The 16,364-nt window shown below is 46.1% G+C and overlaps 1 protein-coding gene across 2 annotated transcripts in view; it reads right to left on the bottom strand.

The window, feature by feature from the left end:
• The window catches only part of ZZEF1 (zinc finger ZZ-type and EF-hand domain containing 1), a 239,492-nt gene that overhangs the window by 184,619 nt on the left and 38,509 nt on the right, over positions 1-16,364 (bottom strand). For both annotated transcript variants that reach the window (XM_088447033.1, XM_088447034.1), the window contains exon 11: positions 2,160-2,305. In XM_088447033.1, coding sequence (XP_088303159.1) covers positions 2,160-2,305 — 146 coding nt within the window. The remainder of the gene's footprint in view (positions 1-2,159; positions 2,306-16,364) is intronic.

Genomic DNA, 16,364 nt, shown 5'->3' with positions numbered 1-16,364 from the left:
GAATAGTGGAGTGCAAAACTTTCTGGCCAAAATTAGCGTCTTCGTATGCAAAAAAATTTTGAACTTCCAAAAACTTATAAATGTACGGTAAGATGACCAGGTAGGTGCCCACGGCATCTGGTCCACCAAGGCATCATATCGCAATGCCGATGGCACATTCACCAACAATGTATGTTCCCAATCTCAGAAACAATATAAAATAGGATTGCCAAATTACGGAGTTATTCCATCTAGCAATTGTCTATTTGGTTGCCGGCCGACCACTCTTTTGTGCATCATTTCCAACTAAAAGATATTCTGATTTTTTAGTGTTTTCTTACCGTGGAGGTTTCAGAGAGAGGAAAAAAAATAAATAAATAAAAAGTAAGAAATTTAATTCTACAAATCTAACGGTTCAAATTGAGGATATTGTAATGCCATCAAAACTAATTTAAGATTTAAATACATTTTATATAAGATTCACTGAAGTTATATATGGAGGCTGGGAATGCAATGCCTTACTTCTGGAACCAATGGCAGTCTTTTCTGAAAGAAGCCAGACTGTGCAGAAATCAGAACTCTTAGGGGGAGAATTTACAAAGCTACTGCTTCCCGGCGAGTTGCAGGTACATATTTAAAAATGGCACCCAGAGTCAGTGTGAAGCCCAGTGTGTTGCACTGACTCTGGGTGCAGTTTTAAATATGTACCTGCAACCCGCCGGGAAGCAGCGGCTTACAGAAGCCGCTGCTTCGTAAATTCTCCCCTTAATAACCTAGGAAGGTTAAATAGAACGTTTATAAACTTGTTCCCACCAAAATATTGAGATTTATTCTTCCAAACGATGTAGTAGTTCTTAGCTGAAGATGGTTTTCTAGCTTTTAGCATGTTCTGCAGCATGCTATCAGTGAGACCTTTGGATTTTAAAACATTTCCTTTATAAAATATTTGGTAGTATAACTAGTGGAGGGAACAGGAACAGTTAAACCAGATAAAAGTTAAATGGGTTGGGTATGGGATGCCGGCGCTCGATTCCGGCGGTCAGGACCCCGATGCCGGCATCTCGACTAAGTTAACATACCGACTGCTCACGGTAAGTACCCTACCCTAACCCGAACCCTCCCTCCCCGCAACCTAAACCTAACCCTCCCTCCTCGCAGCCTAACCCTAACCCTCCCTCTAGTGTCTAAGTCCTATCCTAACCCCAATACTTACCGTCGGGATTCCGGCGCAAGCATTCAGAGCGCCGGCATCCTGACCGCCAGGATGGCATCTACATCCCGTTCCAATGAAGCCACATATATTACTACTGCCTTTGGAATTCTAGTTGAACAACAGACTTTCTTGTGGTTCAATCAAGATGCCATCAGGTTAACATCCATTTGACCCCACTCAACTATCTGTTGTAATATGTACAGGTGAGGGGAACATCTTCTCAAAAAGGTATAGAGAATTTCAGCCAAGTCCGCTTCTCAGTTTCCCGGGATAAATACTGCTGAAATCACTCAAAACATTGTGTTCTGTTCAGCACGATTTCCTTCAATTGCTAGATAGCTCTTTATTCCTCCATGTTTACTGATGTATGCTACTACGTGGTAATGTCAGATTGCATCTTTAATGACTATCTGAAAAAGAATACGCTCTGACAGGAGTGTTTCAGATTGCCCTGGGTAAGTTTGACTCTGCTCAGGACATTAGACCCTGTAGGTGGTACTGAAGGATTACCGGTTCAGACCAAATACCCACACCCCCTCTCCTCAGTGACCAGTTTCCAGTTTTGCTTTGTTCTTTCCAAAAGTCCAGAAGCCCATACAATAGGAATCCAGTCAGAGGGCGATAAAATAGACGGGTATAAGTCTATTATGCTATAAACCGGCCTGTAATAGTGGGCATGTGGCTGTGGTGGGTTTGAGGTTGGTAATCTGGGCTCAGGGCAAGATGTGATGGGCTGGTAAATTCAAAAGGCATGACACTAGGTTGGGCAGAGAAATTTATGTTGTTAGCCCAAGGGCAGTTAAACTGGGCATAATGCTGTAGGTGATGGGCATGACCCTGCAATGTAGTAGTGAACACGTGGTGAGCATTAATCAATGCCTACCATAAAAATACACCATGAAGGAAGTTAAATTGCAAACATAAATTGATCAGATCATAACACTGGATAAGCAGAAGTACTACTTACCTCTCTTTCACAAACTGTCTGAATTCGGGTAATTTCCATGTATCAAATTTTTCAAATCTTCTAAAATGTTCTTCTGCATGGAACTTTTCTGAAGAATTGTAAGCAAACACAAAGCCACACTTTGCACCAATGGCACCCCTCCGTACCTGAAAGGCAATATAATTGTAAGTACTGAGGTGCAAATTTTAGATTACAGATGGTCCAAAATTGCCTTTCATAAGAAAAAAACTGTTAATCGTAAGTTTTTATTATTGTTAACTGAAAGGTTAAATGTATCTGTTAAATTTGTATTTTGGACACACATGCTTATTAATGCATTAGTCTACGCTATTCTAACATTGATATTTATTATCTTATTTCCTCTCAGTCTCCAGCTAGTCTTGGACTTAGTGGAAGAAGTGCAAAGCACCCACCTTCCAAAACTGGCAAACACATGAATACAGTCTTGTTTAACTTTCTTTAACATCATCAGGAGCATCACCACTGGAGAGAAAGTCCTACAGCACAGACATGGCATTTACCAGAAATGACTTTGTTTCCCTGTTTTTGGCCCAAAACTTTTGCACCTCAAAGTTCAACTGAGATACTATCATGACAACATCTGTCTGACCCCATCTTTGGACCAGATGAAGAAAGACTTTTGGACGAAGTCACGACTTACCAGGATGAAGATCCTTATGACTGAGAAAGTGGTCTATGTCCCTGAATGAATCCACAACGCCATTATAGCCAAAACATTTTTCTTAACCATTGTGAAAAAAACAGCAGTACCCTTTCATAGCCAGAAGGGGCACTCTCCTGATGATTGAGGTACAACGACTGCTGTGGTGTTGCCAGACCGGAATTTTACAACTTTCCTCACAAGAGACTTCTGCTTTCCACAGTGTAGCACACCACACTTCAGGAAACTTATTAAAGATCTGGACTCCAACAGTTTCCAAAACCCTGGGAACAAACCTGAAGTGTGATTGATCTCAACCCAAAAGGCTGGCATCTGTGGTCATCAGCATTTGAATACCAAACTTTGAAAGCCAGCGAGAGCCATGCTTGTGGGAACAGACTGATGACATTGCTGGACAGATGGGGAAACTTGGTCCACTTCAAAAGGAATTTGACTTGGAACTCCCTAGAGGGAAACTGCATACTCTTAGAAGGTTGAGACCATCTACCCCAAAACATTAATGCAAAAATGAACAGACAACTCTTTGCGGACTCACCAGCACTTCACCAAACCCTGCAACTAAAGAATCTTGACCTCCAGGAGAAACACCTGCTGTAGCTGGGTGTCAAAACAGTAGCCCCAGGAAACCCCTATGCTAGGTAGGAGTCAAATTTGACTTATTGCAATGGACATCAGCACGTGGGTCTGGAGAAAAAAATTGGGGAATTAGCATTGATCAAAGATCATCCACATAGAAGTGTCACCATTACATCCATGATCATCGTGAACTCTCAGAGCCGACACCAGAACAAACAGAAGTTCCGTGAACTATTAATGCTGGTTCTGAACTGTAAACTGGAGAAAACGGATGTCACTACCATGTGGGAAAGTGCAAATATGGGTCCTTGATTTGGTAGATACCATGAACTTGCCGTGCTCTGTGCAGTGAATGAGCTCAGAGACTAACGCTCAGCATACACTAAACAATTATCTGACAGATATCTGTCTAATCTGGCTAGTTGGAGTGAAAACCTGATAATATATGGGAGCAAATGACAATCGACCATTTGTTCACAAACACTGGAAAACAGACAAAAATGATCGTTCAGACAAATTTATTAAAACACACAAATTTAACCAATTTGAACAATTGTTTGTCAGTTTTCCAGTTTTTAAGACCATATGACCAATTGTCACTTGCTCCCATACATAGCGTTCCCGCTAGGCTGTTTTAGTGGGGCGCGGCGCCCTGCCCTCTTTCTGGAAGGCAAAAAAGCGCCCTGCCCTCCAGAAGGAGGGCAAAAAGCGCCCTGCCCTAACAGCCTGCGGGAACCGTCTTCACCCGCGGGTCGCAGTGTCCCGCGGGTGAAGAAATGTGCGGTGACTCGGTCACCGCCGGAGAATAGACGCCGGGCGCATGCACCCGGAATCTATTCTCCCTCTCTGCAGGGCTTGGGGGCTGCCCGGCATGTCCGTAAGTGCCGGGCACGCCCCCAAGAGTGACGAAAAGGGGACGCGTCTTATAGACACGCCCCATTTTTGATGACCACGCCCCCTTCTCGGGCGCGCGCACGAACGTGCCCTCTCTAGCTCCGGCGCCCTGCCTCGCGCCGGAGCTAGAGTGAACACTACCATACATTACCAGATTTTCATTCCAACCACCCAGATTGGACACATATCTGACAGAAAATTGTATAGTGGATGCCCAGCTTTAGGGACAGATTTGAAAATCAGTCGCTTCCGAATTTGTAACCACTGCAGGAGCCTACAGACTGATATGATAATATAGTTGTCTATGTGCGTACTAGTGGGATTTCCTGCAAACCGTCTGCACCACCCACTGCTTTTTTTTTTGGCATTCGTGCTTAAACTGTCCCCATTAGTATCTGGACTTACACCAGCCCCATTCTAGGTGCAAGAGATCTGCCTAAAACAGGTATCCCAACTGCTTCCAAAACTTAACTAAATCATTGAGTTGTGCTGCACGTACACGACACTCCCATCAGAAACAACCACTCAGTGTGTCAGGATTCTCCTCGCCCATAAACGCCTACTGTACTTCACGTTAGTCTCCGTTCACACAAGATGCAACATGGACACACCTACAGATGTGTTGATATACCACTGACCTCAAATCGCAACATGTAGCCCCATTTATTGTGCCACAAACTATGCAGTGCCAAAATGCTACTCCCAAGTGCCTAGTGCACTATTTGCAAATTAAGAAACAAATTTGAGGAAAAAGTAGCACAATTTAGGAAAAAGTAGCACGGTTGAAGAAAAAGTACACAGGGCAGGTCAAATACTAAAACCCTCACAATGCATCATTATTTAAATTTATGACTTTATGTCAATTCCGTTGCAATAAAAAGCCTAGTACTGTACACAAATTACAAGATAATGCTGGGTACACACCTGCAGATTAAGTGATCTGACCCATGGGGAGATGCACCCAATTCAGCATCATGCCCTTAATCGTGAATCTTTTCACCTAGAGCTGGATGTTCAAGTATATCAAGTTCGGAATGGGACAAAGATCGGTCTGTTTTCTGCACCACAAAGAGTGTGGAGTAAAACCACAACAATGTTTGTCCTTCCAGAAGTAAAACGACAACCCCCAAAGAGAGTAAGAACTGAATGACTTCCTGCTGAGCAAGATGCTGTCTCTTATCACCAGGAATACCTGTAATGTAAAACCTCTGGGAAAGGAGCCCAGGTGACCTAAGTAATATTCCCAGCTCATAGTACCATGCACCCAGGTGTCTGCAGTAGAATTAAACCACCGATAACGGAAGAGAAATCCCCCTATAGAGAATCTGGGGGGAACTGTGACAATATTGCTGCATGCAGGACTTTCCAAGCTGGTCTCTCGCTCTGCCAACCACATTGACAGATGCCTGACATAGAAAGTACTAAAGCCTTATGCCACCCAGGGGACAAAACAAACTAAACTTGGGAATACTAGGCCTGGGGACAGTAACCGGTAAAACAAAAACCTCTTAACCCAACATGGTCTGCAAAATGATTTTCTAAAATTGTGGACCGAATAAGGTAGGGTCCAACTATTGACCAGACCTGAAGCAGCCCTCTCTGACAATATGATTCCCTAGTGAGGGCTTACTTTGAAAATGAAGCCTCAACTGGCCCATCCCCTAGCCTACTCTTGGGTCCAGAGCCTGATTATGGGTTCCGGCTGCCCTAGGCTAATACACTCATTTTGCCTTGTAGTATGGAACCAAAACAAAAATAAGAGTTATGGTATAACATACCTTTGTTAACTCTTTCTTCAAGATCCATAGGGTCCACAGATATTACCTTGGAATGTAGCTGGAGTGATCCAGGCACCAGTCAACAAGCTTTAGCTCCCAGGATGCACTGGGTCCTCCTCCACACATACCCCTCCCCTGGCTACAGGAAGTCAGTTTGTTATCAAGCCCAAGCAGGAAAGAAAAATTGAAAAGGAAGGAAGTACCCTTGCATTCCAGGCACACTCTCTGTAAGAAGAGGGAATCATAGAAATACAACAGAAAAGAATTTCCCAACAACAACCGCTGTGTTAGGGTGTATGCTCTGTGGACCCTATGGACGTCGAAGAAAAAGAGAGTTAACAAAGGTAAGTTATACCATAACTCTTTATTTCTTCTTCGGGTTCCATAGGGTCCACAGATATTACCTTGATGTCACAAAGCAGTTCCTCCTAGGGGTGAGGAAGCTCCTGTGTCTCAGTAGACAGGAGAATCCTATGCCCAAAGGAAGCATCCTGAGAGGCAAATGTGTCAAACGCATAAAATTTGACAAAGGTGTGGACGGAAGACCACGTGGCTGCCTTGCAAATCTGTTCAGCAGAGGCACCCCGTCGCACCGCCCACGGTGGTCCCACATATCTCGTATAATGTGCTGTCACAGTGTCCGGAACCACAAGATCAGCTTGTGTGTAAGCTTGAGAAATTGTCATACACAACCATCTGGCCAAAGTCTGTTTATTAGCTGCCCAGCCTTGCTTATGAGCCATACAACAGAAATAAAGAATGTCTTTTTAATGGAGCTAGTGCGGTCTACATAGATATGTAGAGCCCGCACAACATCCAATGATGCTTCACCAGCCGAAAGGCCAGAAACTTGCAAAGCCGGAACCACAATTTCTTCATTCATATGAAACAGCGATACTACCTTAGGAAGGTAGCCGACCCTGGTACGAAGAACAGCTCTATCCTGGTGAAATACTAAAAAAAGGAGAGCGAAAAGATAAGGCTGCTAAATCAGAGACCCTGCGGGCCGAAGAGATAGCTAAAAGAAAAACTGTCTTCAGTAGAACTGAAACGGTTGACAGCAATTTCAGGGGTTTAAATGGAGGAGCCTGTAAAGCCCTGAGTACCAATGTCAAATCCCACGGGGTTACCTGGGGAACAAAGGGAGGCTGAACCCTCTGAACACCCTGAAAAAATATTCTCACATCAGACAAGGTGGCAAACCTTCTCTGAAACCAAACAGACAGTGCCGAGGCCTGCACCCTCAAAGTAGCCAGACGGAGACCTCTGTCCAACCCGGCTTGAAGAAAAGAAAGCACTCGCGAGACCCTAAACACCTTAGGGTCATACTTCCTCAGTTCACACCACTGAAAAAATGAGTGCCAAATTCTGTAATACATGCGGGCAGAGGAAGGTTTCCATGCCCTCAACATTGTATTACAGAATCGGAAAAATCTTTTGCCTTTAAGACGGAGGCCTCAAGAGCCATGCCGTCAAAGACAGTAGAGGAAGGTCCGGATACAGACAGTGACCCTGTATTAACAGGTCCTGCCTTGGAGGAAGAGGCCACGGAGTGTCTATGGAGAGACTCTGCAGGCCGGTGAACCAATGGCGTCTGGGCCAAGCAGAAGCTACCAGTATTACTGTACTGCTTTCCTGCTTGACCTTCCTGATGACCCTGGGAAGAAGGGAAAACGGAGGAAACAGATACGCCAGTCTGAAATTCCACCTTACTGCCAGAGCGTCCACAAATTTGGCGCAGGATCACTGGTCCTGGACCCATTCCTGGGAAGCCTGTGGTTGTGCCTTGAGGCCATGAGGTCTACCTCTGGAAGACCCCATCTGTCCACTAGGTTCTGAAATACCTGAGGATGAAGAGCCCATTCTCCAGCATGTATATCTTGCTGACTTAGGAAGTCCGCTTCCCAATTTAGGACTGCCGATATTGCCGGGAGGTGACATTCTGCCCAGACCAGAATGTTTGACACTTCCGACATGGCAGCCTGGCTCCGCGTGTTTCTCTGGTGGTTTAGGTAGGCTACTGCGGTGGCGTTGTCCGATTGTACCTGGACAGGCCTGCCCTTTAATATTTCCTGAGCCTGAACAAGCGCTCTGAATACTGCCCTTATAGTTCCAGGACATTTATAGACAGTAGACTTTCTCTTGCCATCCACTTTCCCTGAAAAGTGTGATGACCTGTCACTGCACCCCATCCTCGGAGGCTGGCATCGGTTGTGAGGAGAACCCAATCTGGAATCCAGAATGGGCGACCTTTATGGAGACGACCTGTCTGCAACCACCAAGACAGGGACAGTCTCACTTCTGGCGAGAGACTGATTGTCTGTGCCTTTATTAGGTGGTACTCCCCTCTCCAGTGAGAAAGGATTAACCTCTGCAATGGTCTGGAGTGGAACTTGGCGTACTCCACCATGTCGAAAGTCGACACCATGGAACCTAGGACTTGCATTGCTACATGGATTGATACTGATCGGCTGAGAAGAAGCTTGCGTACCTTCAGCTGAAGAGCCGCAATCTTGTCCTCTGGCAGATAAATCCTTTGTGCCAGAGAATCCAACCTTGCCCCTAGATGCACCATCTGCTGTACTGGAAGAAGCGATGACTTTTTCCAATTTACAATTCGCCCATGTCTGTGTAGACACACTTCCGTCAGTTTGAGATGACGCCGCAACTCTTGTGACGACTGAGCTAATATCAGCAGGTCGTCCAGATACGGCAGAATACGGATTCCCTGATGCCTGAGGCAGGCCGTTATTACTGCCATGACCTTGGTAAACACCCGAGGGGCCGTTGATAATCCAAAAGGCAGTGCCTGAAATTTGAAATGCTCTTGTAAGACTGCGAACCGCAGGAATTGCTGGTGGGATTGTGCAATTGGCACATGAAGGTATGCATCTTGGATATCCAAGGATACCATGAAATCCCCTGGTTCCATCGACCGCAGCGTTTCCATGCGAAACCTGGGCACCCTGATAAACGTGTTGAGACCTTTTAGGTTTAGAATAGGCCTGTGAGACCCGTTGGGTTTCTGAATCAAAAAAATAAGTTGAAGTAATATCCCATTCTCCGTTGATTCACTGGAACCGGGATTATAACCCTTGATATCAGCAGGGAGTGTATAGCCTGCTGGAGGGCCAAGGCTTTCGCAGAACCCGCTGCCGGAGTTGTGCTGAAAAACCTTTGTGGGGGACTTCTCCAGAAGGTAAGGGCGTACCCCTGGGAGACCACCTCCGGAACCCAGGCATCCGTTGTTGACAAAATCCATATATTTTTGGATGAAATGCGTTGGGCCACGATACAGGACTATTACAAGATACTATTTGTGCAAGGCGCACCTTGGAACTTTTTTATAACAATTAAGAGATTTTACTAGTTATGGTTAAGACTCTGATGAGTCACAGTGCTTATACTTGTAGAATAAAAAAGTGTTGAAATGAGACCGGAGTCCAGAGTCATATATAGTGTATAGCAACACAATTCATCACCCCCACACCATTTCTCATTACCACTTCTGCAAGCATCGGGACTAGGAGAACCAGCAGGAACCAACCGCAGTATTTGGTAAGTACAAGCCATTTCTTACCTATCCTGCAAGATTGTGTTCACTAAGTTCCTGATACTGTGCTAATGTATTACAGTATATTTGAGATGGAGAAGAGAACGAAGAGGTATAGCATTAATATCAGAACACCCATCCTGCAGACATCACAAGAATACTTGTCTGAGACTGTCCAGGATTCTTTCTCCATAAGAGTTTATTTGGATCCTTGGACATAATCAGAGACATTTCCCGTTCAGGGACGGGGCTATAGAGAGACTTTATGGTTATTCTTTAAAGAACACCCTACCTACAGATTGATACTTGGGACTTTTTTGTTGAGGAAACAGGACAATACTTGATCATAAATATTGGAGGATACACATAAGAACACACACCATAAACTAGGATTACCCCAGAGCGCACCACTATTGTGTTTACAGTATTCATTGCTGTAAGATGCCAGGCATCTGAATACTGAAGAAGTCGGCCTTCCAACTTGATATCCACCAGAGGGAGGCCCGTCCCATCAAGCTGCAGGCTTGACGTCTGGCCTGACAGCCGGATGTCTGTTTGACCAAGACTTCCTAGACTATGGCTTCCTATAAGCATTGGCTCTTGCAAAAGACTGACCTCTTGCTTTTCCGAAAGGATGACCGCTTAGGTTTAACAGTGGATGCCGAAGGTAGACCAGCCGTTTTAGAGGCTGCCACTGTAGCCACAATCTTGTCCAACTCTGTACCAAACAAAATGCCCCCCCGAGAACGGAAGGGATTCCAGAGCTCTCTTGGACCCTGTATCTGCCTTCCAATTCCTCAGCCAGAGGGCTCTCCGGGCCACCACTGAAACCGCTGATGCTGTGGAGGATAATATCCCCGCATCTAAAGCTGCCTCTCCCAAGTAGGACGCTGCTTCCTTAACATAAGAGATGGTTGTCAGCTGTTCCCTGGAAGCTTCTGGAAGAGAAATTTCCAGTGTCTTCACATGGGCGGTCGGGTAACCGCACCCGACAGAGAAAATATTGCTTTCAGACAGGCTTCAAGTTTCCCATCTGTGGGACAATTAAGCGAGGAAGCAGAAGGTATAGGCAATGTGGCACTCTTAACTAGATGTGCGACGTGTGCGTCCACTGACGGAGGAACCTCCCATTTAGTGTATTGATCCACTGGAAAGGGGTATAAGGCTTCCACCTTCCTTGTAATACGGAACTTCCTATCTGGCAATTCCATGCTTCCCCCATGAGATCCGAAAAGGTGCTCAGACTTGGGAAACTCAGGTTTTATAACCTTCTGGCATTTAAACCCTGGAGCCTTTCTTTACACTGGCTCCTCCTCGTCAATGTTTAGCACTGCCCTAATTAGATAAGGGACATCCTCGTCTGAGGGCGATTCCTGAGAGGAACCCTGTGTATCCCCCCGTCGTCAGAAGTTGTACCAAAATCTGAAGGCTGAATGGTTTGTAAAGCCGACCTCCTCCTGGAATTTGGCTGTATGGGCCTAATCGTCTGTTTAAGCTGCTGAAAAGCTGCTAACAACGAAGCCATATTCTGACTTGAACTAGCATACATGTCCAACCAGGACGGCTGCACCCGGGGGGAAAAACATAGCAGGTTGTAAATGCCGAGAGGGCCCCATCATTGCAGCTGGCCCAGGGGCTGCCAATCTCTCCGCAACCTGTGCTGATGTGGAGACTCCTTGACGCCACGGCCACATAACCCATCCTGTATAAAATCCTGTGGGGACAACCCCGCTTTACAGGCCATACATGATACCAGCACAGGAGCCTCAGCCACCTGTCTCAGCTTCTTTGGACATAATAATATCTCTATTGATATGCAAAGTCTGAGTAGAAATGTGACAATGTTTCACACCCAATATACACACCTACCACAGAGGGTTAAATGAGGGGAAACAGCAGTGATAGATTATGACTGTCAGTTATTCAGATAAAGGCAGCATAACACACAGCAGATTTCAAAATAGTCACATGCGATGCATATGGATACATAGTTTGATATATATATTTATAACCATATGCACCAAGCTCTTTTAACCACTACCATATAGCCATACATGACACCAGCACAGGCCTGGTAGTATATTGAGCTCTGTATAACCTGAACACCGTAGATCGGTATACAGGGAGACTGAGTCAGCCTCCTGAGAACCTAGCCACCGAGAGCACCTGAGAGTGGTCTCTGGCTGACTCATATAGAGGGAGGCTGGGAGGAGCAACCAGGAGGCGGGAAGTCTTATGACAACCAGCATCCAGGTCGGGAGAGGGGCCACCAGGGGATAGCGTACCTCCCCTCATGCTGTATGGACCCACCGGGCACACTGACATCAAGCCCCTGGCTGTCAGGATCCCTCATGTCCCGGTGGTCTCGTGCCGGAGACAGTTTCCTCATGGCTCTGCACAACAGCGTCGTCCGGCGGGTCAGCGACCGCCAAAGGCCTGGACTGCTTCACCCGGTGTCCCCCCCCCCCCCGTCAGCAGCGGCAGGGAACCCCTTACCTGCCGTCCCCAATGTATTCCAGTTGCAGTCCTGGGCTGGTTAGGCCCGCCGAAAGTACTAGCCTGACGCTAGAGTTGCGGCCTGGCGGGGGAAGACGGAGTGGCGGCACGATCGTCTATATAGATGCTAAGCTGCTTCAGGTCTCCCCTCCGTCAGCCACGCGCTGCCACTCGGAGGGGAAAAAAAAAAAACTTGTTTGGGGACTGCTCCTGCACCAAACAGCAAAAAACTGACTTCCTGTAGCCAGTGGCGGGGTATGTATGGAGGAGGACCCAGTGCATCCTGTGAGCTAAAGTTGTTGACGGTTTGGTGCCTGGATCACTCCAGCTACATCCCAAGGTAATTTCTGTGGACCCTATGGAACCCGAAGAACAAAATAAAGTAAACTAAAATTAAAAAACCAACAGCCCCGAAGAAGCCCCTGCACGGCTGGGGCACTTTAACTAAACTGAAATGCTGCCAGCAGGCATGGGTTATAGAAGGGAGGAGCTCGGACAAAGTCTTAATATTTAAAATGCTGGAACTCTTCACCCACTAGTGTCCCCAAACTGGAGGGCATGAAATTATCAAAGTGCATGCAAGCCAGTAATCTGTTTGATCATATAATGCATTGAAATACATGCATACATATTGTCTTCAACGATCCCTGAACATTTGATGAGGATTTTCTTTGGTACCTTAAAAGGCATATTTCAGGTGACAATGTTAGCAAATCCCATATTACACGGAATCAAAGATGTGTTGTACTCCTCCTTACGGATTGCTGATGCCGCTTTTGACAGGTGTTTGAAAAGAAGTGGGGGTGTTTATTACTATTGAGCACAGCATACAATTGGTTGTGCCGAACCAATCAACTGCCACCTACAATAACCCCATTTTTTGTATTTTATCTTGCAGCTGACCGCTAGCTGTGAGGAGCAGCATTTGCAATATATAAGCGTTCTCTATATATGTAAAATATACACACACACACACACACCTTTCAGGTGAAAATCTTCAAGCATATCAAAGATACATCCTGCATATAATGTGCATATTTTTCAATGTGTTTCGACAGTATAATTTCCTGAATAATTAAACAAATAAATATTTTTCTATTACAAATCAGGAAACAGCAGCACACATGGGATTCGCTAGCTTACTGCATTATGCAAATATATTTAGAATACAATTAACAAATCTTTTCATCAGACACATTTCTATAGCATCACAGTACTTCTATATAGATCACGCTCAACAGTCACAACCGGATGATTTCTTTGTGAGCTTTAGTCACATTATAGTTAAACATACACTTCATTTAACCCCTTCCCTGCTGAAGAAGCCTAAATATTTTTAGCCACTTAAAAGATTTTCTCTCAAAACATCCCCAAAACTGTTAGTTGTTTTAAAATAAATTATGTGAGTAATAGAAAGTTAATCACACACACATGTACATAAAATAGATTTTTTTATTTTTTTTTTCTTCAAAAGTATGCAGCTTTTTCTTGTGACGACCTGCAAGTACAGCAGTTGCTAGCAGGGGGTGGACGATACTGAGGATCGCCCATCTCTGCTGCTGCTGTGAGGTGCGGCTGTGCTGCAGATTGTCACCATCATCGCAGGTCAGTCTGGGTTGCCATGGAGAGAGCGCCTCCTGTGGCTGCCCTAAGCTCCTAGGGGTCTATTCATGTAGAACATGAAGTGTCTCATGATAAAAATCACTAATATATATCGCATCAGATCAATGCGATATATAATAATGTTTAGTAGTCATTCATGTATACTTACCTCACTGATGACTTCATGCGCTGTCCGGCCCCTCCGCAATCCCTGGACGCAGTGAGAATACAGACATATTGGATGCACGATATTTCTGTATTCTCACTGCGCATTCATCAGCGTCTGAGAGCAGCAGGTCAGAGCGGCTTCAAAGGATCACGGGAAAAGGGGACTTGGTTTGGCTTGTGGTACAGATTACGCCATCCTCAGATGGCGAATCTGCTGTATGCAGGAGAGGAACGGAAAGCAGAGCTTTCTTTTCTTCTATGAATCACACGCGCCATACAAATGGTGATGCGATCCAGGCATGGAGCGGGGGTGCCGCTGGAGAAGTAATATACTTCATCACGGTAACTTGCTCCATGAATTGCACAAAGCAGAGAAGAGCCCTCATTTCAGCTAAACAGGGCTCTTCTCTGCTTCATGAACAGACCTCCTAAAGTCCAGGCTGCAGGAAGGACTACCTTACAGCAGCGACAGGTAGCCCATCCAACTGGGGAGAAGTTGCCGTGGAAATTTAGGGGCCAGCCGGGTGAGCTGAGCCCGGTGGCTGCCAGCAGCTTCTCTGAAACGGCCGCATCAGCAGCAACTGTGTCAGGGAAAGCCCATCCTGGTGTGGTCATATCTCATGCAACCACACCAGGCAAGTAGTTAATACTAGATTGTCTGTTTCGTAAAATAAGAAAAGGAAAAAAAAATATGAGATATGGTAAGAACTTACCCTTGTTATCTCTATTTCTACGAAGTCCATAGGGTTCCACAGGATACCTTGGGGTATAGGTGATGACATCAGTCTTCAGGCACCACAGAGTTAAAGTTTTCAGCCTCCCAGGATGCATCTGGGTCCCTCTCCTATACCCCGCCCCCGGGCCAAGGCATCTCAGTTACGTCACAAGCCATAGGCCGGAGGAGGAGAAGGAAGAGAGAGAAAAAAGATCTGGACACACAAGAATCACATTCTCACCATAGGGAGACGGAAAAACCGGTGACCAGAATAAAGCCCATCTGCAATACATGTGCGCCAGGGCGGGAGTCCTGTGGAACCCTATGGACTTCGTAGAAAAGAGATAACAAGGGTAAGTTCTTACCATATCTCATATTTTCTACTTCAGGGTCCATAGGGTATCCACAGGATAACCTTGGGGATGTCCCAAAGCAGTATCCTTTAAGGGTGGGGACGCTCCTGTGCTGAGAGGAGAATCCGCCGCCCGAAGGAAGCATCCTGAGAGGCAAATATGTCAAAAGCGTAATACCTCACAAAGGTATTGACAGAAGACTACGTAGCAGCCTTGCAGATCTGAATTGCAGAGGCACCACGTCTAGCTGCAAACGAAGGACCCACAGACCTAGTGGAATGTGCCCTCACCAAGGAGGGAACTGGAAGACCTTCATGAAGATAAGCTTCTGAAATTGCCATACGAATCCAGCCTGCCAAAGTCTACTTTGAAGCAGGCCAACCCTTTTTACGGAAGCTATAGAGGACAAACAAGGCGTCCGACTTCCTAAAAGAAGAAGTGCGGTCAACATAAATTCTCAATGCCCGCACAACATCCCAAGTGGCGTCACCCACTGAAAGTCCAGGTGAATTGAAAGCCGGCACAACAATTTCTTCATTGATGTGAAAACTGGATACCACTTCGGGAAGGAATCCCGGACGAGTGCGAAGCACCGCCCTATTCCTATGAAAAATCAGAAAAGGGGGTCTACAAGAGAGAAGCCCTAAATCCGAAATCCGTCTGGCCGAGGCAATGGCCAGAAGGAATATGGTTTCAGCTGTAAGCCATTTAAAGTCCACTGAGTCCAGTGGTTCAAACGGCGGTCCCTAGAGAACTCTCAGGACCACAGCCCAATTCCAAGGCGCCACCGGTGGAACAAAAGGTGGCTGAATGCGAAGAACACCTCGCATAAAAGGTGTGCACATCAGAGAGCGCAGCAATCCTATGATGAAACCAGACTGACAGGGCAGACACCTGCACTTTCAGAGAAGCCAGGCGAAGTCCATGATCCAGTCCAGCCTGTAGGAAAGCCAACACCCTAGACAGGCGGAACTCCCTAAGGGAATACCCTCTAGGTCTACACCACCGGAAGAAAGTATGCCACACACGATGGTAGATTCTTGCCGAGGAAGGTTTACGAGCTCTTAGTATGGTTTGCACCACGGAGCTAGAAAAACCCTCTGGACCTTAGCATGACCTTTTCAACAGCCACACCGAGTCAGGTCCGGGTGAAGACAAGGACCCTATGACAGCAGATTCGGTCATAATGGTAACCTCAGAGGAACGTCTGACAGACTCTGGAGGTCGGAGAACCAGTGCCGTCTGGGCCACTCGGAAGCTATCAACAGTAGCGTACCTCCTTCTTGATTTGAATTTCCGTAATACCCGCGGAAGAAGGGAAAACGGAGGGAAACGGTAGGCAAACTGGAACGTCTACTAGACGGACAGGGCATACACCAGAGACGCCT

Source organism: Taudactylus pleione, unplaced genomic scaffold (genome assembly GCF_031769625.1).
Source record: "Taudactylus pleione unplaced genomic scaffold, aTauple2 ptg000411l, whole genome shotgun sequence".
Taxonomy (NCBI): Eukaryota; Metazoa; Chordata; class Amphibia; order Anura; family Myobatrachidae; genus Taudactylus; species Taudactylus pleione.
This window is presented reverse-complemented; position numbering and strand designations above follow the sequence as displayed.